General features: G+C 49.0%; 2 protein-coding genes across 9 annotated transcripts in view; both read right to left on the reverse strand.

The window, feature by feature from the left end:
* Window positions 1–7,326, reverse strand: part of TFCP2 (transcription factor CP2) — a 51,335-nt gene extending 44,009 nt beyond the window's left edge. For 3 of the 4 annotated variants that reach the window (XM_022572157.3, XM_022572156.2, XM_022572155.2), the window contains exon 1: window positions 7,085–7,325. In XM_022572157.3, coding sequence (XP_022427865.1) covers window positions 7,085–7,206 — 122 coding nt within the window. In that variant the 5' untranslated portion in view covers window positions 7,207–7,325. Of the gene's footprint in view, window positions 1–7,084 lie in introns of all 4 variants that reach the window. The other variant, XM_089920722.1, reaches the window with a different exon arrangement.
* A 3,563-nt stretch (window positions 7,327–10,889) lies between these two features.
* POU6F1 (POU class 6 homeobox 1) overlaps window positions 10,890–26,894 on the reverse strand; it is a 73,598-nt gene continuing 57,593 nt past the window's right edge. For 2 of the 5 annotated variants that reach the window (XM_089920716.1, XM_022572149.3), the window contains exons 3-11: window positions 26,189–26,384; window positions 22,540–22,661; window positions 21,425–21,650; window positions 20,669–20,904; window positions 19,916–20,044; window positions 19,087–19,290; window positions 16,072–16,213; window positions 15,333–15,501; window positions 10,890–14,207 (exon numbers count right to left, since the gene is read on the reverse strand). In XM_089920716.1, the coding sequence (XP_089776842.1) occupies window positions 13,862–14,207; window positions 15,333–15,501; window positions 16,072–16,213; window positions 19,087–19,290; window positions 19,916–20,044; window positions 20,669–20,904; window positions 21,425–21,650; window positions 22,540–22,661; window positions 26,189–26,384 (1,770 nt within the window). In that variant the 3' untranslated portion in view covers window positions 10,890–13,861. Of the gene's footprint in view, window positions 14,208–15,332; window positions 15,502–15,779; window positions 15,967–16,071; window positions 16,214–19,086; window positions 19,291–19,915; window positions 20,045–20,668; window positions 20,905–21,424; window positions 21,651–22,539; window positions 22,662–22,844; window positions 22,950–26,188; window positions 26,385–26,894 lie in introns of those variants that run through there. The other 3 variants (XM_022572152.3, XM_022572151.3, XM_022572153.2) reach the window with 3 other exon arrangements.

Genomic DNA, 26,894 nt, shown 5'->3' on the forward strand with positions numbered 1-26,894 from the left:
CCCACATGCTACAGAGCAATGAAGCTCGTGCGCCACAACTACTGAGCCTGCACTCTAGACCCTGTGAGCCACAACTAGTGAGCCTGCGTGCCACAACTACTGAGGCCTGCGTGCCTAGAGCCCGTGCTCCACAACAAGAGAAGCCACCGCAATGAGAAGGCTGCGCACAACAAAGAGTAGCCCCCGCTCGCCGCAACTACAGAAAGCCCACACACAGCAACAAAACACCCAACACAGCCAAATAAATAAATAAATAAACTTTAAAAAAAAATAATAAGTAAATAAAGGCTTAACACCATTCTTACTCAAGCTCTTCCAAAAAAAGAGAGAAAGAGGTAAGAGGAGGAACACTTCCTAAGATTCTATGAAGCCTCATTATCCTAATACCAAAGCCAGAAAAAGATACAAGAAAAGAACACTACAGACCAATATCCCTTATGAATAAAGAAACAAAATCCTCAACAAAATACTAGCAAACTGAATCCAACAGCACATTAAAATGATTCTAAACTATGACCAAGTGGGATTTATCCCAGGAATGTAAGGGTAGTTCAGATAAGGAAATCACTCAATGCAATACCCCACACAATCATCTCAATAGAAAAGGCACTGGACAAAATTTAACACCATTTTATGAAACAAACACTGAGCAAAACCTTGAAGACACTATGCTAAGTGAAAAAAGCAGTCCCAGTAACATCCAAAAGAATAAAATATGTAGGAATAAATTTAACCAAGGATGTGAAAGACTTGTACATTAAAAACTACAAAACACTGCTTAAAGAAATTAAAGATGACCTAAATAAATGGAAAGACATCCCATGTTCATGGATTGATAAACTCGATATTGTTAAGATGGCAATACTCCCAAAGCTATTTACAGATTCAATGAAATCCCTATCAAAATTCCAATGGTATGTTTTGCAGAAACAGAAAAGCTTACCCTCAAATTTGTATGGAACTACAAGAGGCCCTAAATAGCAAAAAACAATATTGGAAAAGAAAAACAAAATAAGAGGAATCACATTTCCCAATTTCAGAGCTTATTACAAAGCTATGGTAATCAAAACAGTGTGGTACTGGCAAAATAGACATATCAACCAATGGAACAGAACAGAGTCCACAAATAAATCTTTACATGTATGGCCAATTGATTTTCAATGAGGCTACAAAGAACATTCAATGAGAAACGAACATACGGCTGGGACAACTGGATATCCACATACAAACAAATGATGCTGGAACCCTACCTCACTTTAGATACAAAAATTAACTCAAAATGGATCAGTGACCTAAACATAAGAGCTTACACTATAAACTCTTAGAAGAAACCACTGGGTAAATCACCATGACTTGAATTTGGCAACAGATTCTTGAATTTGACATCAAAAGCACAAGCAACAAAAAGAATAGATAAATTGGACTTCATCAAAATTAAACTTTTGTGAATCAAACAAAGGACATTATCAAGAATGTGAAAAGACAACCTGCAGAATGGGAGAAAGTATCTACAAACCATATATCTGATAATGATCTAGTAACCAGAATATATAAAAAACCCTTACAGCTCAACAACAAAAGGACAACAACCCAATTTAAAACCGGGCAAAGGACTTGAAGAGACACTTCTCCAAAGAAGATATACAAATGGCCAACAAGCAGATGAAAAGATGTCAACATCATGGTCATCAAGGAAATGTAGAACAAATAATAACAGATACTACTTCACACTCACTAGGATGACTTTAATAAAACACAGAAAACAACAAATGTTGGTAAGGATGTAGAGAAGTATGAACCCTTGTACATTGCTGGTGAGAATGTAACATGGTTCAGCTGCTGTGCAAAACTGCTTGGCAGTTCTTGAAAAAGTTAAGCATACACTACACACCTTTTACAATGGCCAAAATCCAGAACAGTGACACCACCACATCCTGAGAAGATGTGGAGTAACACAGGAACTCTCACTCATTGCTGGTAGGAATGCAAAATGGTACAGCCACTTTGGAGGACAGTTTGGCAGTTTTCTACAAAACTAAACATACTCATACCACATGATCCAGCAATCCCATTTCTTGGTATTTACCCAAAGAAGATGAAAAGTATCTGCACACAAAAATCTGTGCACAGATGTTTATAACAGCCTTATTTATAATGCCAAAACTTGGAAGCAACCAAGATGTCCTTCAGGGTTTCCCTGGTGGTACAGTGGTTAAGAATCCACCTGCCAATGCAGGGGACATGGCTTCAAGCCCTGGTCCGGGAAGATCCCACATGCCACGGAGCAACTAAGCCCGTGCGCCACAACTACTGAAGCCCATGCTCCTAGAGCCCATGCTCCGCAACGAGAAGCCACTGCAATGAGAAGCCCGCACACTGCAACGAAGAGTAGCCCCCACTCGCCGCAACTAGAGGAATCCCGCACACAGCAACGAAGACCTGATGCAGCCAAAAATAAAGAAATTTATTAAAAGAAAAAAAGATGTCCTTCAGTGGTGAATGGATAAACTCTGATACATACAGACAATGATATATTATTCAGTGCTAAAAAAAAAAAAAAAAAAAGAGCTATCAAGCCATGAAAAAGACATGAAGGAACGTCAAATGCATATTACTAAGTGAAAGAAAGCAGATATGAAAAGGGCTACATACTGTATGATTTCAGTTATATGACATTCCAGACAGGCAAAACTATGGAGACAATAAAAAGATCAATGGTAGCAAGGGGTTGGGGCAGTGGTGGGTGAATGAATCAGCAGAGCACAGAGGATTTTTAGGGCAGTGAAAATACTTTGGATGATACTGCATTGATGGATACATGTCATCATATATTGTCCAAACCTACAGAACATTCAATACCAAGAGTGAACCCTAAGATAAACTATGGATTTTGGGTGATTATGCTGTGCCAATGTAGGTACAGAGTGTGTACTGCTCTGGTGGAAGATGTTGATAATAGGGGAGGCTATGCATGTGTAGAGGCTGGGGGTATATGGGAAATTTCTATACCTTCCTTTCAATATTGCTATGATCCTAAAACTGCTCTTTAAAAACAAACAAACAAAAAAAACTCTTTAAGTTACATAAAATTTAAAAAGTTAAGTGTAGCATTATCATATGGCTCAAAACTTCCAATCCTAGGTATATACCCAAAAGAAATGAAAACATACGTCTAGTACAGCATGGTGAATATAGTTAACAATATTGGGCTTCCCTGGTGGCACAGTGGTTGAGAGTCCGCCTGCCGATGCAGGGGACACGGGTTCGTGCCCCGGTCCGGGAGGGTCCCACATGCCACAGAGCGGCTGGGCCCGTAAGCCATGGCCACTGAGCCTTCGCATCCGGAGCCGCAACGGGAGAGGCCACAGCAGTGAGAGGCCCGCATACCGCAAAAACAAACAAACAAACAAACAAACTAACAAAAACAATATTGTATTGCATATTTTAAAGCTGCTAAGAGACTAAACCTTAAAAGTTCACATCGTAAGAAAAAAAAATGTTATAACTATGTATGGTAATGAATGTTAACTAGACTTATTGTGATCATTTCGCAACATATACAAACGTGGAATCATTATGTTGCACACCTGAAACTAATACAGTGCTATGCATCAATTATACTTCAATTAAAAAATGTCTACACAGAAACTTGAACACAAATGTTTATAAACATTTTCTTTATAAACATAGTGCTATGTTAGCATTATTTGTAATAGTCGTCCATCAGTGGCTGAATGGTTAAACAAATTGTGATATATACATACGATGGCATATTATTCAGCCACAAAAAGGAACAAATTACTGAAGTATTGATACATGCTACAACACGGATGAACCCTGGAAACATTAGGCTCAGTGAAAGAAGCCAGATACAAAAAGTCACACATTATATGATTCCATTTATGTGAAATCCAGAATAGGTAAATGCATAGAGACAGAACGCATATTACTGGGCACCAAGGAGAGGAGGGAGGGAGAAATGGGGAGCAATTGTTTAACAGGCATAGGGCTTTCTTCTGGGGTGATGAAAATGTTTTGGAACTAGACAGAGGTGGTGGTTGTGCAACACTGTGAACATACTAAATGCCACTGAATTGTTCACTTTAAAATGGTTAACTTTATGTAATATGAATTCCACCTCAACCTTAAAAAAATGAAAGAAAAAAGTTTTAAGAAAATTTTAATGTTTACTCTTTTAATAATAGCTTTATTGAGATACAATTCATATACCATACAATTCACCCATTTATAGTGTACAATTTAATTGTCTTTACTGTAGTCAGAGTTATGCAATCTTTAAATTTAAAAAATTTTTATCAGCTCCCCCCCAAAAAAAAAACCCCGGTACCTATTAGCAGTCACTCCCCATTCCCTCCTCTCCTACAGTCAACCACTAATCTACTTTCTGTCTCTATAGATTTGCCTATTTTGTACACTTCTAAGAAACAGAATCATATGTAGTCTTTCGTGACTGGCTTCTTTCACTCAGCATATTTTCATGGAATTTGCTTTATTTTAAATATAAAGTTTGTGCCATGTATTAAAACGTAAGGATAAAAGTAAGGAGACTATTAAAGGACCACTTATGAAAAGAATACAATCACTGAATGCAATGGCAGATCAAGAATCAAAAACAGGAATCCAGCTAAGATGAATTTTTATAAAATATAAACCAATAGATGTGAAACAAAACCATTATAAGATGCAGTAGAAGTAAGCAAATCAAGGTAAAACAAATACATTAGGGAAAATATTTTACAAAACAAATTGCTGTCAAAAAGAGAAAATTCTCCCTAAAAAAGGTTTAGGAAAAGTAATCACAGGTTTAGTTAAAAAAAGAAACAGGGAGAGCAAAGAATCATTGTCTTTGAGTATAAAAACTCCTCCAATCAGTGTTTCTCAAAATGTGGTCCCTGGACTATGTGCATCAAAATCATCTAAGAACTTGTTTTTAAAAAATCAGGGGTTCCCTTGTGGCGCAGTGGCTGGGAATCCGCCTGCCAATGCAAGGGACGTGGGTTTGAGCCCTGGTCCGGGAAGATCCTACTTGCCGCGGAACAACTAAGCCCGTGCGCCACAACTACTGAGCCTGCATTCTAGAGCCCTCAAGCCACAACTACTGAGCCCGCGAACCACAACTCCTGAAGTCCGTGCACCTACAGCCCACACTCCACAACAAGAGAAGCCACCTCAATGAGAAGCCTGCACAACGCAAGGAAGAGTAGCCCCCGCTCGCCACAACTAGAGAAAAGCCCACGTGCAGCAACGAAGAGCCAATGCAGCCAAAAATAAAATAATTTATTTTAAATAAAAATTAGATTTCTGGTCTGTGCCCCAGACAATCACCAAAGATGGGACACTGTAAACTATTTTTTATAAGTTTCCAGATGACTCTCATAAACACTAAAGTTTGAGAACTAACTTAATATCTAATTAACACAAATTAATGCAAATGATTAAATGTGTGTAAGAGACAAGAGAATCATGACAGCAGTAAAGTGCATGAAAAAGAGCAAGGTGAAAGAGAGCAAAGGAAAAAATTTTTGCACATTGCGCTGTTGAGAAAACGTAAAGTGATGTTTGAAAACTCTTGTCGATTTGATCTTGGAAAAAAATTCCAAATGTATAAATATGCAAGCCATTCTACTAATACTTGTGAGGACCACTCAGGATATGAATAGGAAGGCACTCATAAATGTAAAGTTGCATGGCAGAGAGAGCACATAGTTGACACCCAAATGTTTGTTGATGTCAGACTATTTTTATAACAAGTACTGTTACATTTAATTATCTCCATTCTTAACTCTGATAACCTAGAAAAAACTAAACTTTTTGCAGCAGTAATCTTTACAGGAACAACAGCATAAATTGTCAACTATTATGTCACATACTGACGTGCAAGTTCAGGGTCAAGACATTTACTTTCAGACCAAGTTAATCTCTGTTTTTATGGTAAGACTTATGTAAACAAGGACAGACAAAATTAGAGTTAAATTTCTCAAGGCTAAGAGCACTGCATGACAGAACTCAAATTTCCCTGAAAATCACTAAAATATGCATTCAAGGATAGCCTTTATTGTTTTAGCTGTAAGCAAAGATTCCTGAAGATGAAGTACTAAGTTCTAATTCATAATTTTACTTCAGTGAGGAAATTCCACTTTGGCTTAGCAGAGTTAAAGAAAGGAAGTTCACTTTTATAACTCTCAAAGGAGCTCACTAACAGAATGCAAAATTTGTCCATTTTCCCCATAAAATGCATCCTCCCACTATAAACTCATAAACCTAATTAAAGTGCTAAATTCTAAAGTCTCTTTGACTCATTTAGATTAAGCCTTACAATGCATCTGGAAACCCAATTATATTCCATCAAACATTAAGAAGCAGATGTTTCAACATTTCCAGACATGGCTCTTACACATCTTGTAAATGAAACAAACTATATTGGGGGAATGAAGTAGCTAACACATGCAAATATATTACACGGGAGGTTATGTTGCTTTCAAAGGAGATTTTTATTTCTTATCAACATTTGGCTTGATACATGAAGGTCTAGAAGCATCTAAGAGTTCTTTTTGACACTTTTTCATTTCACAGCTTATATTTCAAAAGTCAGAAACCCTAGAATTGAGTAAAGCCTGAAAGCAGGTTAAGATACAGATGTGTGGACTTCTGCCTTAAAGGTTTCACATTTCCTCCCAATAAGCAGTCAACCAACATTCATCATTAAGCCCCAACTCCCTAAACATCTCTCACATGTTCAATGTGGCCTCTTCTTCACACAAGTCCAGTGCAACCTATCCACACGCGCACACACACCAACAGTCTCCAAGTCACCCACACTGGCACAAAAGCCTCTCAACATTCATCTGGTTGCTAATCAAGGGCTATTCTTGACACTGCCTGTAATCTCTTTTTCCCTTTCTACCGCGATACTCACTACTCAAAACAACAAAAGAAACAAGTTCGTTTTCTCTAACCACTGAGAGCTTCTCTAACTCTATACACCTCTCTCTCTTTTCCCCCCTTATTCTCTATCCTGCCTTTGTTATTCAGAAGGTGCAGGGTCTGGGAAAATCTCACTCACCTCATGCTATAGGCACCAGCACCCAGTTCCTGGCCGATCCCGGAGAGACTAGCATCAAAGTCCTGCACCAGCCCGGATTCAATCACCTCATCGGCCAGAGGCAGCTTCAGAGCCCAGGCCATCCTGGCTCCTTCCTTGCCTCAGGAGACACCGTTTCTTGTACAAAGGCGAGCAGTGTGATTCTACCCAACGGGGGCAAGACTGCAAAAAACTCCAAACCAAGATCTCCCCCGCAGTACTCACCAGCCGCCCCCAAGCCCCACCCGCACTGCCCACACAACTAATCTCCCGCACCCTTGTCTCCTCGCTCTTGGCTGCCCTGACTTCCAAAAATCCCTACCCCCACCCCCACCCCCAACTCCACCCCCGCCCAGCTCTCCGGAGCCGCGCGAGGGTCCTTTGGCTTCACTTTTCCCGACTGCCCAAAGGCAACCCTGGACTCCTCGCACTCCCACTCTTTGGGCTCTCCCCTTGAACTCGTGGTGGTCACTCGCTGCTTTCTAAACAGACCAGCAGCAGCGACCCGCTACCTACCCTGCGCGCCCACGCCGCTTTCCCACCTTTTCCCCCCGCCCCTTTCTGCGGGAAACCCCCCTCCCTCCCGGGAACCAGTCTCCCTTTCCCCTCCAGGCCTCGCTTCCGGTCAGTCCCAAAATCACTTCCGGTCACCCCTTCTCAATCCCACGGCTCTTAGAACCAAATCCAGGTTTCCGCTGAGTCGACTCCCAGCCCTCTGCAGCCCCCCACGGCCTCAAAGCATGGGTGGAGAAAGCTCAGCACCGGCTTCAATCCCAGACTCGCCAGGTTCCTCCACCGCCCACCGCCCCAGCGCCAGCCAATCATGGCGCCCTCTTCCTTCTCGGGCCCGAAGAACGTGTATCACCCTGACGCTAGCCAATGAAGAAGCGACTTCGCCGGCCTCGGCAGTGATGATAGGCTAGCTACGCCACGGCTCTCTGCCCGCGGGAGATGGGCGGGGGGATCTGGCAGAGGAAACGGCGTGCGTTCAAACGTCCCTCCTTGGGGCTACCTGAGTTCTGGCGTCCGCTAAGTAAGCGAGTCAGCACCCTACGGCGTGGGTGGAGCTTTGGCTCTAGTCTTATTGAACCCACACCCACACCCTGGCTGACTTACCTAAACGCTCCTAACAAGCGTTTGTTTGCTCGTGGAATACTGTCTCATTAAACTCACCTCTTAACGGGGTCAAGACTGCTTCAGTCCCACTTCCCTGGATAGTCTTTCTTTTTTTTTTTTTGCGGTACGCGGGCCTCTCACTGTTGCGGCCTCTCCCGTTGCGGAGAACGGGCTCCGGACGCGCAGGCTCAGCGACCATGGCTCACGGGCCCAGCTGCTCCGCGGCATGTGGGAGACTCCCGGACCGGGGCACGAATCCGTGTCACCTGCACCGGCAGGCGGTATCTCAACCACTGTGCCACCAGGGAATCCCTGTATCACATCTTATTTATCCATTCCTCTGTTGATGGACATTTAGGTTGCTTCCATGTCCTGGCTATTGTAAATAGTGCTGCAATGAACATTGGGGTGGATGTATCTTTTCAAATTATGGTTTTCTCCAGGTATATGCCCAGGAGTGGGATTGCTGGATCATATGGTAGTTCTATTTTTAGTTTTTTAAGGAAACTCCATACTGTTCTCCATAATGGTTGTACCAATTTACATTCCCACCAACAGTGTAGGAGGGTTTCCTTTTCTCCACACACTCTCCAGTATTTATTGTTTGTAGATTTTTTGGTGATGGCCATTGTGACCGGTGTCAGGTGATACCTTACTGTAGTTTTAATTTGCATTTCTCTAATAATTAGTGATGTTGAGCATCTTTTCACGTGTGACTATCTAGTTTTAACTCTTCACATCTTCCTACACTCCAGACAGCAAGCCTTTGAGGCCCAGTCTGGCTTTTTTGATGGACCCTGCAGTTAAGAGAAAAGGCATCTGAAGTATAGGGCAGTCTTTTGGGACTGAGCCCTTTACCTGTGGAATCTGATGCCATCTCTGGGTACGTAATGTCAGAATTGAACTGAGCTCTCAGACACACTGCTAGTGCCTGAGAAATGCTTTTTGGTGTGGGGAAGCCTGCACACACACCCATTGGAGTTGGGTTCGGGAGCCCAGAGGAACATCCCAGACTTGGGAATAGAAACTGCAGTCCCTCCACAAACCCACCCCTCTTCCTTTAAAGATTTCCTGGGCCAGTTTGCCAAGAACCACACTCAAACTGGTCTGAGCCAGTGGTAACAGCTTCCACTGACTCTTCTGCTGGGAGCTTTTGGGAGATGCCTCTCTCCACTCAGGGCCAGTTGCGGCCCAGATTCCATTCACTCCCACACATCACAGTCCAAACCTTGCAGCGCCGGTGCTGAAGCCTCTGTACCTGCTTTCTCCCAGTAGCTTGAAGTCGGGGACTCAGCTCCTATTGTTTCCTTGAAAGGGAGGGTACAAATGCATTCAGTCATCTATCTGATATTTATCAAGCACCTGCTCTGTGCCCTTGGCCTCGGTCCTGAGGGGTTGCAGTCTAGTGTGGACAGCCAATATTAGGGCTGTGAGATCTATGCAGAGCTAAGTGCTGGCTTCTGTGTCATTTTGGGCCTCATTATTTCGAGTGCTGTAAAGCTCCTCTGATCCCCAAGCCTGATGTCAGAGTCTTAGACATCTCTTGTCCCTTGGGTTGGGGAGGGGGGTGGAGCATGATCTAGAACCCAGCACAGTGCCTGGCCCAGGAATGCTGGTTGGGTGGAATCAAAGGTGATGCCTTGTTGTCACCAGTTTAGATTATGTAGCCCAGACCTCATCAGTACCAAGGAGGTGGAAGGGGGAGAAGGGAGGGTTGCAGGGGAGCATGGCATGAACCCTACTCCTAGGAGGGAGAGACCCTTTTTACAGCCATGCTCTCCCAGCCCTGAGCTCAGGTGGCAGGCCTGCCCATAACATTTGCAGGCCTGGGGAAAAGCACAAAGGAAAACCCATTTACCATATATCTAAATTTTTATAAAGCGTAATCAACCTAATTGTGACTGTTCTCGCCTCCTATCATGATAAGCATACCTTCATAATGACCGGGAAGGCCAGGTTTGAATTTGGACTTCTAAGACTCCTTGATGTTCTGTGCTAGAATGTGCCCCAGTCGTGGCACCCAGCCTGCAGCCTGCCTTCTCTTCCCCCTCGCAGCTCCCCCTCACATTGCAAAGGGCTTTGTGTATATGTATCAGCATTCAGTCTGCACAGCCAAGCTCCATCCACCCAGCTTTCTGACAAACAGCTGCCTCTTGGTCACCTCTTGGGCCAGGAGTGTATACACCAACAGCACAATCTATTATCAGGACCCAGGGAAGAGGGGCTAGAAAGTGGGCTTGGCAGGGAATTGTGGGATCCTAGGTATCAGGGGGTGATCTAGAAGGAAAAAGGGCACATCCCCGGGCTTCCCTGGTGGCGCAGTGGTTGAGAGTCCGCCGGCCAATGCAGGGGACACGGGTTCGTGCCCCGGTCCGTGAGCCATGGCCACTGAGCCTGCGCGTCCGGAGCCTGTGCTCCGCAACGGGAGAGGCCACAACAGTGAGAGGCCCGCATACTGCAAAAAAAAAAGGGCATATCCCCTTGACCCTGCACCCAATGAGGAGAGTCCCGGCTGGAGGGCCTGGGCGGGGAAGTAGGAGTTCAGGGCACTGATCCTCTTGCAATGGGATTTTCCCGGCCACAGACTCTGACAGCAAAGCCAGCTCCTCCCCTGGTCTCTGACACTGATTCCCTCACATCACCCTGAGAGGTAGAAGAGAAAGCAGACCAGTACAAAAGAAAAAATACTGTTTATTCCACACAACTACATCAAGTGCTTCTCCCCTCCTGACCCCTCACTCCAGCTCTCAGCGGACTTTGTCCCACATCTGGGATCAGTCAGAACCTCAGCGTCAGAGCCTGGCCTAGGAGACAGGAAGGGAATCTAGGCATCGGAAGGTGATTGGATTTCCAAGGACACAAAAATGTCAGGGTCTCTCATTCCAAAGTCAAATGGGTTCCTTAACCCATTGGACTGAATTCTTTCCCTGGACCCCACCTGGATAAAATGCCTTGATTAGTGCAGGGTCAAAGGCCCCAGCCAATTCATTAAGCCATAGAAAGTTTTGGTCTTTGAAACAATAACAAACAAAACACATGCAAACAGTTAAGCCATTTCTGCCCTTTCTCCTGCCTTTCCATGGTAAAGGAGCCACTGAGATCTGGCTGATAACCAGAAAGGTGCTTTCAAAACAAAATTGATATCAACTCCCTTCAGAACCTGATGCTACTCAAAACAAAAATATAAACAAAACAAAAAACCCACCTCAGGGCCACTGCTGCTCTCTGGGGGCCCTGTGGTAGGGGAAACAAGAGCAGAGATCAGGCCAGTGAGCTCTGGTTTGGGCACACTTCAGGGGCATCCTGTGCCCCCCTGCCTGGGGAATTCAGCCTGCAAACATTCTGCCCCTGGACTTGTTCCTCTGAAAGACCAACTCGTCATTCCAGCAGAGGAAAAAATGCTTTAGTTCTAGCCCAGCCTTGGGAAGACACATTTAGATGCGGGAGGAGCTAAGAAAGCATGGCCAGGCCTGATTTAGAGCAGCAGTGCATCAGCTTTTTCCTGCTGTGACACAGGACAGATGGTGTCCTCCTGCACATCCACTGCCACGGACACGCCCTGGGTTATATGCTACTCCCAGGGCACCAGCCACGACCCACTTGTCTCTCCCAAAAAAGAAAGCATATCTGAACACAAGGGCTTGAGAGTAAAAACCCATATCTGTCTAATTTATTGAACTATAAGTGATTGAATCCTTTACAAACTCTGGCACTACTTTATTCTTACTGAAAACTTGTTTACAACACCCCTCTCAAGTGAGCTCGTCATCTCATTGAGACAGGTTGATAACCCTGAACTTGAGTGCGGAGCCTTACCCTTGGAGACGTAGCCTCTCCCGGGAGGCTGGAGCAGACAAGGTGCCCACCTGCTTCCTCATCCTCCACCACACGCGAGCACGTTTCGTTGGTCAGGATGCAGTGGCGTGGGGTAGGCAGGAGCGGGCCATTGGACACACAACTGCCTTCTCACTGGCAGAGCTACCAAGAGGCCGGCCACACTGGCTTTGTAGGGCCTGGGAGGGGGCAGCTGCAGGCAGGAAAGGAAACACAGCATGCCAGAGGAAGCGAGGCTAGGCTCTGCACCAGTGTCTGACAGAGGTGGTGATGTGCCCTCGCCTGGCAGTCACCTCTTCAGGGTTTATTGTAGAGACCTAGAGACCTGGCTCTGTAAGGACACGAGTTGTGAAAGGAGGGGGTGGCTCACCCGTGACTTGTGTGTGACCCTTTAAGTCTAGTCTACACAGCAAGTCTGGGCTCATCTCAGCAAACCTTGCAGTGCTCTCCTGATCCCCTACTGAATTCCAGGGGAGGCCCAGCCACAGTGAGGCTGGGAAACTCACTTAACAGCTCGGATGAGATGCCAACCCCCAATGTACCATAGCTGCCCTCTCTGAAGGCAAAACCCAGCCTGCTCCAGGGGTATTCTTAGCTTAGAAGCGCACTGCGGGGATTGCTTACACAAACACGTGGTCTAAGACTCTGGACAAAGTTAGATTTCTCCTCCAGTATCCAAGACTTCAAGTTCCAAAGAAAATTAGAGTTAAGTCACTTTCCACAAAGAGACCTTCCAGGGCTGCCATCAGCTCTTTCTGGATCTTGGCTTTTTTTCCCCAGGGCCTTGCTGTCTGGCTTCTTGTTTAATTTGCTGCTTCTGAGAAGGGCCCAGGACTGGGGGGGCGGTGAGCGTGAAGACAAGAGAGAGTCAGCATTCCTTTCCTCATTCCCCCCCACCCCCCCAGTGCCTGCTTAGCTGGGCCGGGGGATTTTCCAGGCTGCAAGCTCTCTTAACCACACCATTCTGATGTGGAGATGGCCAGGGACAGAGATCAGATTAAAATCTGGGCAGATGGCCTTATTTACTAAGTTCCCAACCTGCTATAGACCCAGGTCAACTCCAGGACAGCTAGAGTTCACTGTTGCTTCCTTCCAACATGATTTACAAAAGAAAAGATTCTGTTTTAGGGCAATTTTCCACCCTCCCAAAGGAACCAGGGAGAGATGGGGAGAGGAGATCACATGTTCTGGCCCCAGGGCTGTGGAAACCTTCTGACCTTGAGGTCGGGGCAGACATGGCATCTGACCTTCTGAGCAGCACATCACCCTTTTCAGAATTGTATGTGTTGGGTTCTTTCAGGGGACAGTGTACCTGCAGGCAGAGGGCGGGGGATGGGGGGTGGGGTGTGAGGCTGTGTTTCTGCTGGACTAGGCACCGTACCTGCCAGAGGAGCAAAGGAGGAGGGAGGGTGGAAAGAGAATGCTGTCGGAAACAAGAGCTAATGGCCAGTGGTCCTCAGAGGCTGCTGCAGCCCTGCCCCAGAGAGGGGAGTTTCCGGTTCCCAACCAGAATTCACCCTTCAAAAACCACATTAGCAAAGTGCTTCTTCAAGTGACACCACAAATCCCCTCCCTTGGCGTGACCATGCCCAAGCCTGGAGGTCTCAGACGGGCCCCACTGCCCTCCCCAGGATGTGGACGATATGGGGGGAGGGGGAGGGGGCTGAAACACAGGCGCACCGTGTAGTCTCACGACCCAGGGCAAACACAGCCACGTGTGGCAGAATGACAGATGCCGCAGGGCGGTGGCTGCAGCCGGGTGCCAAGGGAAGGTACAAAGTGCTGGAACACAGGGCCGGGGGCTCAGCCCTAAGGGATCTGAAAGACATTCAGCTTGCTGGTGTTCTTGAGCGTCTGACGCCGGTTGCAGAACCAGACCCGCACGACCTCCCGGTCATAGTTGAGCTCCTTAGCAATCTCGGTGATCTCCTGGCCTGTGGGCAGCGGGTTCTTCTCGAAGTAGGCGTTAAGAGCCTCTATGGCCTGGGGGGTAAAGGAGGTGCGGCGCTTGCGTTTCTTGGAGGGCTCGCCTCCCACAAATTCCATCAGGTTCTGCTGGCCTTCCTGGTTCCGGAGTTCGGCTTCATTCAGCCACTTCTCCAGCACTGGCTTCAACTTCTGCGCACTCTTGGGCGTGATGTCCAGCTTCTCAAACCTGTAGGTGACCCAAGCCCAGGAAGGAACAGTGAGAGTGTCTTACTCCCCACACCGGGCGTGAGCGCTGTCCACAAGGGGCTGCTCCTCTTGGGGCTGGTGGGGCTGTGCTCAGTGTTCCCCTCACCACCCCCACTAAAACGCCCTGGCTCGGCCAAGCCCAGACTCCTCAGACTGTCCTGTATCCCAGGTCATAACAGGGAGACCACTCCCATGGCCTCGGTTCAGTAGTGCGATGATAACAGGGCAACTGCTTTAATGAGCACCATTCCAGAACTTTCATATCCAAATGGGTGAGGTCCTTTAAGGAGTCATCTTGAGAGGCCTCCAGAGATGCCAAACGGATGTCGTAAGTACTGTCCTCCTCCAACTGCAGCATCTCTAAGACAGAATACTCTTTCTGGCTGAGCCCCGACGTGACTCCAGAATTCCCAACATGGCACGGTAGTCTAATAGCCACTCTAGTCTAATCTATATAATTGGCAGGCAGATGAAACCTTTTGGCCATCCCTGAACCGTGTGTTTTTTCGTGTTTGAAACCCTCGGCTATCCTTCATTTCTTTTCTTTGTTTGTTTGTTTGGTTCTGGCCATGTAACGTGGCTTGCGGGATCTTAGTTCCCCGAACAGGGATTGAACCTGGGACCCTAGCAGTGTCCTAACCACTAGACCGGCAGGGAATTCCCTACCCCTCCTTTAATACTGGCACCAGGACCAGTCTGTACGCTGCACACAGAAAAATCAGCTACATCACTTTATAGTCATGCCTCAAAAGAGGGGGAGATGGGAGCATGATAGGGGTGATAGTGGGTTATAGTTGAGAACCAAGCCAGAACTCAAGTTCTCACTTTTGTGACTAACTTCATAAGCTGTTCTCCTGTCCCTCTAGGGTTCCTAAATGGATTATGATCCTGGCTTTCCCATAAAAGACAATATAAAGGCTCAGGATTTGGGGCTAAACTTCAGAGGGCCCCCAGAAAGACTCTGGCTACTCGAGGTGTTCATGTCTACCCTTAGAACAGCTTTCCTTGTCCGGAAGAGGGCGGAAGCCAGGGAGAATATGGAAGAGGGCCGGATCACCTGGGCCCCTGTGAGTGCCCTGACCTTGTCCAAGGCAGCCTTACTCACCGGCAGATGGCTGACTGGCTGTAGGCTGGGCCTTCCGTCGCGGTCAGAGCCTGACCCACCTGGGTCTGCGTGAGGCCCAGGGATAGCCGCCGGATCTTAAAGTTCTTGGCAAACTCCCGGATCTCTTCTAAGTTGATCCCGTCCTCATCCAGACTCGGGGTATGTGGCTCTAGGCCAGAGGAAGGGGGCAGGGGTGTGTGTAAGACAGACAACCTTCACTGCTTATCTTGCCCATTGGCCTAGCCCGGTGCTGTAGTGAGGGATAAGGACATTTGACAAAAGACCTATGTACCCTTAAGACCCTCATCACCCCTGTCCCCAAGACATATAAAACTTGAGGGTAAGGGGCCAGGACCAATGTGTATAGAGGTAGAGGCCTATTTTCAAGTTCTTCCAGCTATAACTGTTGACCCTCCCCCATTCTCCCCAGCCTGGCCCCAAGCACACCTGTTGGCCATCCACATTCCTCAAATGCTGGGTGAGAGACCATAGGGGAGACAGCCAATGGCTTGGCTTCTCAGAGAAGCAGCCAGACAGCTGGCTAAGCAGCCTCCACCATCATCATGCATAGAATCCAGCTCCACAGAATGAGAATAAGAAAGCCAGTTCCTGGCAATGGGCCTGTGCCCTTCCCCTGTGGACTCAAGGAAGTTTATTAAGGAGAGCGTCATCTAATGAGGTCATTGTGTCCAAATAAATGCCTCTCCCCTTCTCCACAACCTCTCTAGAAGCCACTTACTGGACACCAGCTGGCTGACAGTAGGGGTCTCTGAGCAGGTGATCGGGATAGGAGCAGAGGCAGCTGGCTTGGCCGCTGGGGCTGCGCTGGCGATGACCACAGCTGGCTGGGGCATGGCTGCCGGGGGCTGGATGGGCTGCACCTGCAAGGAGAAGCGCCAACAAACCCCACTGCCCGCCTGCCTGTTTCAGGGGGGTGGAGTCTCTGGTGGGGCCAGAGGCAGGGCAAAAGTGGGCATGGAGGGACTTCCCTGGTGGAGCAGTGGTTAAGAACCCGGCTGCCAATGCAGGGGACACGGGTTCGAGCCCTGGTCCGGGAAGATCCCACATGCCGTGGAGCAACTAAGCCTGCGAGCCACACAACTACTGAGCCTGGGTGCCACAATTACTGAAGCCGCGCACCTAGAGCCCGTGCCCCGCAACAAGAGAAGTCACCACAATGAGAAGCCTGCGCACCGCAACGAAGAGTAGCCCCCGCTCGCCGCAACTAGAGAAAGCCCACATGCAGCAACGAAGACCCAACACAGCCAAAAATAAATTAATTGATTCATTTTTTTTAAAAAGTGGGCATGGAATCCTCACTCACCCAGCACACTCCTACCTGTGCCCCACCAAAAAGCAAGACTAGAAGCTACGCATTAGCACCCACCCAATGATAATGACCTCCAAAATAAGCATAGAACGTGCCCCACCAAGCTGGGGCCTTGTTGCTGCCTATGACCCGGGCAGGTCAGAGGCTCAGAAAGGTTCAGCACACCTGGTCAAAGCCCCAACAAGTGTCCGCCCTTGAGATAACTGCTCTCAAATCTCTGCCCTCAAAGGAGAAACCTCGGGGCTTCCCTGGTGGCGCAGTGGTTGAGAGTCCGCCTGCCGATGCAGGGTGTGCCCCGGTCCAGGAGGATCCCACATGCCGCGGAGCGGCTGGGCCCGTGAGCCATGGCCGCCGAGCCTGCGCGTCCAGAGCCTGTGCTCCGCAACGGTAGAGGCCACAACAGTGAGAGGCCCTCGTACTGCAAAAAAAAAAGGAGAAACCTAAACCTGATTCTAGAGCCTCCAGGCCCCAAATATCCATTAACAGGGAACTGGCAAATTACTCCTGAGACCTCTCTACATTAAGATACTGTGCAGCCATGACGAAGAATAAGGTTTCTCTCTTAACTGCTGCCATGGAAAGAGCTCTGAGTCACAGTGCTAAGTGAGAGAAAAAAAAGTAAGGTGAAAAACAGTTTTTACGGAATAATTCCTTTAAAAAGACATATGAATTACCCAGAAAAAAAATCCTGAGGCATATAAAGCAGACTGTCAACAGAAGTCATCTCTGGAAGTAGAGTTAGAAGGGATTTTTACCTTTTGACATCACACATAATGTTGGAATTTTTATAAATAACATGTATCGAATTTATAATCAGGAGAAACTATAAATATATGAAATTAGTATTTTTAGTATGATTCTTTTTTGTTTTGTTTTGTTTTTGCGGTATGTGGGCCTTTCACTGTTGTGGCCTCTCCCATTGTGGGGCACAGGCTCCGGACGCGCAGGCTCAGGGGCCATGGCTCATGGGCCTAGCCGCTCCGCGGCATGTGGGATCTTCCCGGACTGGGGCACGAACCCGTGTCCCCTGCGTCATCGGTAGGCGGACTCTCAACCTCTGCGCCACCAGGGAAGCCCTAGTATGATTTTTTTTAAAGCTTCCTGAAAGTGCAGATTTCTTTAGGATGGGTCCTGTTCCCTGAATTCTACCTCCTGGTAGCTTCAAGTCATTCCCTCGTCATCCCCAGGGCCTTGTTCAGAGCTCCTTGTCTCTGGCTAGAATTGTTTAAGCTGTCTCCTAACAGGGACAATGACTCAAGTCTCACCACAGTCCAATTCTTGACTCCACCTGGATAACGGAGGGAATTTTTTAAATGCAAATCTAATCAGCCACTTCCCTGCTAAAAACCCTCCTGCGACTCCCCACTACCTAATATTAGTGATGACAATAAAAGCACCATTTTTCAAGTGCTCTCTGTGTACCAGAGTATAAACTGCCTTATGTGTAGTCTATCCTTTAACATTCATAACCTTGTGAAGTTGGTACTCTTATCACCTCCATTTTATAGGTGAGGCTAAGAGGTTATTCAATGAAGCTGGGAAGCTACATACCACTAACTTGTTAGGGATGTGAATTCTTGGACGCCACTCCAGACCTACTAAATCAGAGGCTCTGGGGTCGGGCCTGGGAATCTGCATCCCAGCAAGCTCTCCGGTTGGTTCTGCCGCACACTCACGTTTGAGAACCTCTGCTCTGGCACACTGTACTTCCTGCAATTCTGTGGAGGTAGAACACTCTCTCATCCAACTCATCCCTTTAGATTAGTTCAGTGTCCTACTCTACGAAGCCTTGTCAAACTCCCCAGTCTGCTGAGAGCTCCCTTCTCTGGGTTCCCAAAGCACCTTATCCTGACCCTATCACAGCCTTTGCCACGCTGACTTATAGTTGTCTCTGATGCTGGGCTACCTAAGGTTAGGAAGGGCATCTTATTCAGCTCTACATCTTCAGCACCTGGAATATAGTAGGCACTCAAAAACTGCTCCTAGAATGAATATATAAACGAATAATCAATGCCACAGTGCAGGGCGGAGGGGTGGAGGGATGAAGGGGTGAAGAGGGAGAGGGTACAGAACGAACCTCCCAGGGCCCTTCTAGCGATTTGTTCACCCTGGAGCTGACCGAGGCCCAGTTTACTTTGACCACCCCTGCCTGGCTTTCTCAGAGTGCTGTTGACCTCTGAGGGCACATATACACATGCTCGGTGTGTGTAGGTAAGGGGTCAGGGGACGGTGGTGCTGTTTTCCCAGGCAGAGAATGCGTGGACTCGTGTGAACCTTCTACCCTGGAACCTCCCCCCGCTTTGGGGAGGTGCCCTGCTTTCCCAGGGGCTTCAGGAAATAGTGTCGTCCAGCTCACAGCCTGGAGGGAGGCCACCCATGCCAGACGGCACTGCCTGCCCCCATCCCCCAACCCAGCCCTTGTACCTCACTCTTAGCGGGGGACTCAGGAGTGCTTGGCTTCCGGACAGCCACGGGAGAAGGCAGGGGGCTGCTAGCCAGGGCTGCGATCACCTGGCCCTGGGCGTTCAACAACAGCTGGGGGGTCACAGCCTGGACCTGCAGGCTTTGGGCTGGGGCTGGGGCCGCCATGCTAGCCGAGTTCACTACCCACGGAAGTGTTCCAATAACCTGGGGGGAAACATAGGGACCCCAAGTGTGAGGGCAGCGTCCAGGTCCACCCCCAACCCAAATCCCCACATTGGCAGGAAGGGACTTAGACAAATCACTTAACCCCTCTGGGCCTGTTTCCTCACAAGAAAGTGAAGGACTCCCACTCTAGGGGCTGCTTCCTTTATTCTCTCTCCAGAGCCGTGGTGGGGCAGGAGTAGGTTTGCATGTGCATTCAGACAGATCTGGATGTGAATCCCTGCTCTGCCACATTTTAACGGTGTGGCTTAATTTCTCTGAACCTCAGCCTTCTCCCCTGTAAAACGGGAATAAAAATCTCCACCCAGTAGGTGTGTACTCAAAAAGAAGTGGGATAATGTATGAGAAAGCACCTAGCACAGAGGCTGGTCACAAAGTGAGTGTTCCATAAACGAAAACCCCCAGCTAGAGTGAGTACCACCAGGGCTGGATGGGGGCTACGCCCCTGCCTGGCCTCAGTATCAGCAGAGAGCTGTCACACAAGAGGTATGAACAGCAGCTCGTCACCCTAGTTGAGTTCCCATGACCCTCAGCCCACGTCCTGCCCCTCGTCCACAGCCAGCATCTCCACCAGTCCCCACCCCTCGGCCTGGCTTTGACCACTTGCCTGTCCCTGAGCGTTGGTGAGGATCTGACTGCTGATCCCCGGCATGCTGGGAACGGCGTTGGCAATGACCGGAGTTGCAGTGAGGGAGCCCAGGATCTGGGTCTGTCCCCCGAGGGAAGCAGCACTGATCTGTGGGTGGAGGAAGAGCCTTGCTCAGAGGCGATGGGGCGAGAAAGAGCCCAAGGCAGAGGGAAGAGGGCCGAGGGTACTGGGGCAGGGGGGATGGATGCTGGGCAGAGGTAAATGTGGGCTGCAGGCCCAAGTCCACCAGCTGAACAGTGTCCAGGGCCAGGGGCTGCTGGGGGTGAGCAGGGAAGGGCGGGGTCGCAGTCATGGAGGAGTAACTCTGGCTGATCTTTCGGGCTAGCCCTGGGAGAGTAGAAAGGCCAGACTGGAGGGGCTGATGTGACTCTAGTCACATCTAACAGCCTCTAGCTCCACCTTAGCGACAGCTCACAAGTTTGCAATCCCCAGACATCATCCCACCCTCCAAGGCTGGTCCAGTGGTTCAGGTTCTGGAGGATTTGCCCAGCCCTCTTGGCAGAGGTTGTCTGCTCTTGTCTGGGACGGATGGGCTGGCAGCTGCAGGGGAAGGCCTCAGAAGGAGCCCATCTGTGCCGAAGTGTTGCAAGAGAGCCGTGTTCAGGGGGCTGGTCCTCTACCTCCTTCCTCCCCCGAGGGAAGGGTCAGGTTCACCCTTGGCCAGAGATTCGGTCCATCCCTGTTTAGCCCCCGGTGAGGGCAGCAGCTTACGATTCCTGGGCTAAACGCGAAGCCTGCAGGCTGAACGGTGATCTGTGGGGGGCTGTCCACTGGCTTGGGGGTGGGGGCAGTCGCGGTGGCAGCAGTGGACTGCGGCAGAATGGCAGGTGTGGTCTGCAGCAGCGGCTGGGTCTGGATCAGCGTCTGGGGCCGGGTGGGCGAGGAGGCCTGGGCCGGTGGGGCAGCTTGTACAGGTGCCGGGAGAGCGGCGTTCAGCACGGCAGCTGCTACGGAGCAAGGCAGAGACAGAGGTGCTCAAACGCCTAGCCGTAGCCCAGGGAGGCTCCAATCCCAAGGGATCTGGCACGAGAACGAGGGGGGGTTGGGGCAGGGGGGACAGGCAGCTGTGATTCACTTGATCTTGGCGGGGGCGGCACATGCCAACTTCTCTCATCCCCCCTCCCTTGGGCCTGGAGAGGTGTAGATTCAAAACCAGAAGTTGAATCTTCTTGCAGTCCTTCTCAGGAGGCTGGTCACGGGGTGAGTTCTGGCGTAGGGGGGAGGGGTAGTCTCAGACAGTTGGCTGAAGGAAGAGAGGCCTGCTGGGCCAGCATGGTGCCATGGCCTAGAGTCCCAAGGTGGTGCAGCAGCTCTGTGGCTGGGTGCCTGGGACACCAGATCCAGACTCCAGGGCTGTCGCCCTGGGAGGGCTGCGGGTTTGGAGTCCAACATGGCAAGCACACGTGCAGGGATGGTAGTGTAAGGTGATGGGGAGCCTGGTGCAGTCCTGGGGAGAGTTGCCGTTACCTTGGAGACCGGCTAAAGGTGGCTTGAAAATTCCCCCCGTGGGAGAAGCAGCGGTCAGTCCTGGGAGGGCAGCCACGGTTGCTGTAGGAATTGTCCACACGGCCAGCCCCTGCTGACCAGCCACTTGACCTGCAATACTGATGGGGATAAGAAGAGGTTGAGTAACTGCCCCTGCTGGAACCATAACTCCTGTCAGAACTGTGGCTAAGTTTTCCTGAGTCAAGACCTGCAAAAGCAAACGAGATTTCAGAAAGAAAAGAAAAAATACAAAATCAACATCGACAGCGCAAACACTGGGTCTCTCAGACCCAGCTGAGCACACACAAAGCATTCTGAGGGCAGTGGGAAAAGGCCGCATGAGGGCGGGGAAGAGACAAGCCCTAGCTGGAGGCCCAACCCCGCCCGAGGGGGCACCTGGACTGGACTATACCGCCTTCAGAAAAGCAGCTCATATCAGGGACAGGGCCTAGCCCTGCTCAAGGGCCAGAAAGGGACACAGGCCTCTCCCACCACGGTCTGGTGCCTCCCAAGCCTTCCCCGGGCCCTTGCCCACAGGACCAATGCTTTGTGGCCAGGAAGCAGGGGGCAGGGGCTGGTGGAACCAAGTGGTCAAGACCCACAGGGGCCTCCGGGAGGTTCTGATGGAGGACAATCCTGATGGATGCCTTGGAGAACTGTGCTCGCAGTGAAAGGTCACAGGGAGCTCAGCATGCCTGGAGGCCCCTGGAGACAGCTTCTCACTGAGCTGGGGCTGCCCCTGGCTCTAAATGAGGACCAAAAATCCATGAACTCTTCTAGGCATCCCCTAGAGGGGCTGACAAGGGTATTCACTCACGTAGTCATTAGATGACTTGAAGGAGTTAATGTAGTCTCTATAATCCTTCCTGAACCCAAGGAGATTACCTGGCAAATGCAGATCTACTTTTCCCAGGGGGCCTGATCTGGGGCAGGGGAGAGGCCAGGGGTACCTAGTAGAAGACTCCCTCCCTCAAGCCACAGCCCCTTCCCCATCCTGCCTCATGAAGTTCCCAGATCCCATGGCCAGCCCATGTTGGCTATCCCATGCCTTGCTCCTGCCCACTGCCCTCTGTCCAGCTCCCTGGGGTGGCCCTTACCTGGGGGGCAGCTTGTACAGCCAGTGGCGTCAGGGTCTGCGATGCCTGAGGCTGGCATGGGGCTTGGCTGAAGGTGGCAACGGCAGGGGCAGGGCTCGGAGGCATCCCCGGGAGTGACTTCACTTCAAGTGGCATTGGGACAAAGAGGGACAAGGAGTGAGCCTGGGTGAGTGTGACAACCCTCAGCCCTACATTGTATTTCTGCATAACCCGAGGCCAATCACTGGCCTTCCCTGGCCCACAGAGGCAGCTTCCCAAAAGCTACGGGTAGTGAGAATAGGAGGCTGGAGAACCCTGTGCCAGACCTGGAAAGTAGGCCACCCTCTTCTCACAGGTGGATGAAGAAAATGCAGACCCAGGCACAGCTGGGTATCAGTCGCTCATCTCCTGGCTCTGTAGGATGCTAGGACCTATCACATAATCAGTAGTAGAAAGGAACATGTGTCAGGAAGAGAAGGAGCTAGAATCAATGGGATCGACTGGCTCATCCAGCAACTGGATCATTGTTCAACCTTCAGGCTACTTTTTGGACGCAGGTGCTGGCTTGGGGAAGGGGCGGGACTCCTGTAGGGTGGGGTCTTGGAAGTGACGTGTCTTGGATACACTCAGGATTAACGGGGCTCTCCAGGCCAGGCAGCTTTTCTTCTTGCCATTCCCTGAGGTCTGAAGTCTGGGTGAGCAGCTTCTAGGAAGTTCTAAAGGAACTTCCTATGCATTGGAGCTTTTCACCCAGGTGAGAGCTTCCTCTTGCCACCTGGATTTAGTTAGGTACTGGGACCCGTACCAGGAAACCTCTTTAAAGCCACACAACAATGCGGAGAGGGGTTATTATTTAATATATGGTGAGACATTAAAGAGAATCTAGGTGTTGTGTGTTCGACCAGATCAGTGGTTTCTTTTTTAATTTTTTTTTTTATACAGCAGGTTCTCATTAGTTATCCATTTTATACATATTAGTGTATATATGTCAATCCCGATCTCCCAATTCATCACACCAGTGGCTTCTAAATACTGACTGGGTATAGGTTTCCAGGCCCTAGTCTAGGCCTACTGAGTCAGAATGTCCAGGAGTGGAGGCCAGGAACCTTTCATCTCTCTCTTTTTCTTTTAAGCTCCCTTGTGATACAGCACACAGACAAAGTGGGAACCACTGAACTAGATAACCTTCCAAGGCTGCATTCCCAGCCTGTGTTTTAATCTGGAAAGGCACCAACCTAACTAAGGACTAGACTGTTTACAGTATATAATTTAAAAATGCAGATTGCTTAAAGAATGAAAGAGACAAGCAACGACCACAAAAGCCTTATAAAATACTAAAGAAAACAAAATGGCAGATTTATCTCCACTGTGAAGGGGAGATACATTTCTAACTATTGAAAAAAAAAAATCAGAGAAGGATAATCTGAACCTCTGGAAATTTAAAAAATATTTTGCTTGACAAAGTATAATGAAACCTAAAAAGGAAAGTGAGGAAATGGGAATGTGATAGACACGAGTGATGAAAGCTTACCATGTGTACAGTCATTTCATTAGGATATGCTGTATTTCCAGAGTAGGACCATGGGCCCTAGGGTCTGCCTACATTTAGGGTTTTTGTAGCTTCCTGCTAGACTGCTTTTCAGGAAGACTGAACCAATGTACAGCGCCATCAGCAATGTACCTGTTTCGCCACAGCACCACCCAATTTAGGTTTTATCACTGTTTATTTATTTTTCTGGCTTAATAGGCATAGGTGGTACCTCATAGCCAATTATTTTTTCCCTCATTGATGGCAAGGTTTTGTATTTTTCCGTGTGATGACTTCCTCCTATGTAAACAATTAGCTTCTCTTCAAAAGGAATTTGGGTGGACTACACCTCAAAGAAAAATAAAATTAAAGGGCCATTCAAAGCAGCACTGTTTATGACAATGAAAAATCAGACAGTTTGATAATAGCCAAAACCAGAATCAGATGAGTGAATCTGTCAATAAAGGACATGGAATATGAAATAATATGGTGGTAAGTGTCATGCTACTTAGCCTGCCCTCAGGGGCCACACCTATAAAAATGTGTATGTGTGACAAGGTTTGGGTAATAATTTAGAGTGACACAAATCACTAGATTCTTTTTTCATCCTGAAAGTTTCCTATTACTTAGTTTTATTTTGTTTTAAGAGGAAACACTTCTCAATATTGCATACACAGAAATGTTCCATCAAAGCCACAGTTTAAGCTGGCAGCTCCTTAGGAGGTACCATCAACATACCGCCCTTCCCTGCTTGACAATGACGGAAATTCCTTTATAAAGAAGACTTTGGTGAAAAGCTTAAGTATACAAACCTCTGGAAGAAGATGCACACTACCATGAACACTCATGCTAAAGTGTAGATAATTGATCTCTGATCAATTCCTGAGAGCAGGTTTTGGATAAGGAGCAGAATTAAGGCGCCAGAGATACGGAAGATGGATGAAAGGGTAAAAAAGGAAGTTAAGGCACTGTGGATAAACCTGGAAAGGGTGGCCGAGATGGAGAATCCTTGTCTTTCCTGTCTGCTCACCAGGGCACGGGCCCATGGGAGCAGGTGGTGGCTCATCCTGGCCTCAACAAGGAAGCAGAACATTTCCAGGCTAGGGGAAAATGATCACGTCTCTTGTCATTCCTTTACTCAAAAGGAGAAAAGATAACCCGGGTTACTAGGGTCCCAAATGGATCTGCACACTGATTTGCGAGTAGAACGAGGGAGGTGAGATCTGGCAGGGGTTTTGTTAAAGAGTTGCCTGTTCTCTTTGCTCTCTTCTTGTCTCCCCCTCTTGGCCCACACCCTCTCCCCCAACCACATCTCCAATCTAGGGAAGGGGCGAAGTTCAGCAGAAAGCAAGGGGAGATGAATCATGGCTTTCTGGGGGAATTGGCAAGAGAGGCCCCAGGCTTCCTGCAAAAGGTGTTAATAAGGTGTTAATGAGGAAAGTCAATGAAAGGGTGCCCTGTGCCCAGAGAGCAGTGCCTAGGACCAGCCCCAGCTTCTAGAACAGCCCAGGCGGTCTCACAGCTGTACTGCAGGGTCATTAGGGGAGACAGTGTGAGTCAATCAGCCATATACATTCCACATGCAGGAGAATCAAACTCATGCCCTGAAGTCATCTTTGGAGAATAAGAGCACAAATAAGCCCACCAGGCTAGACTCATGCCAGCCCAGCTGGGAGTGAGGGGCTGGGATTCTACAAGGCCCTCCCTAACACACACATCCTTAGTCCAAGGTGGGTATGATGGCCTCCCATCCCCAACTCCTGGCACCGCCCAGCTCTACCACAAAAGGTACTGATTTGGAAGGGCCGTCAGGATCCTGAAGGCTTAGTCCTCTCCGCCTTGAGCTTGAGGGTCTGGTTCAGACCTGGCAGCCCTCTCTGAGGTTAATTCAATCCCCTCACCCTGACCCATCCCAGTTTAGGTCTGTAAGTGACTGAAACCAGAGCTAAAGTTCCAGGGACAAGGAGTGGCCTAGGAGCTGACCAACAGTACAGACTGTGACCAGAGGCTGTCCAGTGGACAGGAAGAGAGTGAGACCCTAAAGCCACCTAGCCCCCTCCGGCTTCATGCTGGCTCTCCAGGGGGGAACACAGGAGGGGACTCAGGCGGAGCAATGCCACATGGGAGCAGGTAGCCTCATACCAGTTGCCTCTGCAGAGGAGTCTGGGTTGTCTGGCCCAGCTTCACCAGCAGCTTCACCGGCTTTGGTGGGGCCTCCGCTCTGGGAGCCCTCGGCGGCCACACCTTCCAGTGATTTGCCCTCCTCCTCAGCAGGGATCTGGGCATCCACTCCAACCTCCAGAACTCGGATGGTCTCATGGCCTGACATCACGATGACCTGCAAACAGAGGACGGGGACACTGCTGGGGGGAGGGGCAGATCAGCCCTGGGGAACCGGAGCTCTAGGTATGGCTGAGGGAGAGAGGAGAGAGCATGTCAGGATGCAGACCTCCTGGCTCAAGGACTGTGTGCTCTGTGAGAATTCCAGAGCCTGGAGCAGACTGCAGCTCCCTGATTCCAGGGAAGGAGGTACTAGGAGAAAGTAGGCCCTGGTGACAGGGAGAAGGGCCTGACACAAGCTAGGAAAAGTCCCACAGAGCCAGACCACTTGGGGACATTTCTATTTGTTTCCTCTCTTGGATTCAGTTCAGGGAGTGGTAAATGGCCTCTCCCACAGCCTTGCAAGGCTGTCTTCTTGGCTGCTAGGATATTGGAGTGTGATTACCATGGCCCCTAACACCATATCCACAGCTTAAGCTGGGACAAGAAGCAAATCCCTCTTCACGTCCCTTGAGTTATTATAGGAGTGGAAAATGAATGCTCCACGATACTGAGTAACTTTTTAAGC

This window comes from Delphinapterus leucas, chromosome 11, assembly GCF_059928025.1.
Source record: "Delphinapterus leucas isolate spDelLeu-1000000601 "Yukka" chromosome 11, BTC_Dleu_Yukka2, whole genome shotgun sequence".
Lineage (NCBI taxonomy): Eukaryota > Metazoa > Chordata > Mammalia > Artiodactyla > Monodontidae > Delphinapterus > Delphinapterus leucas.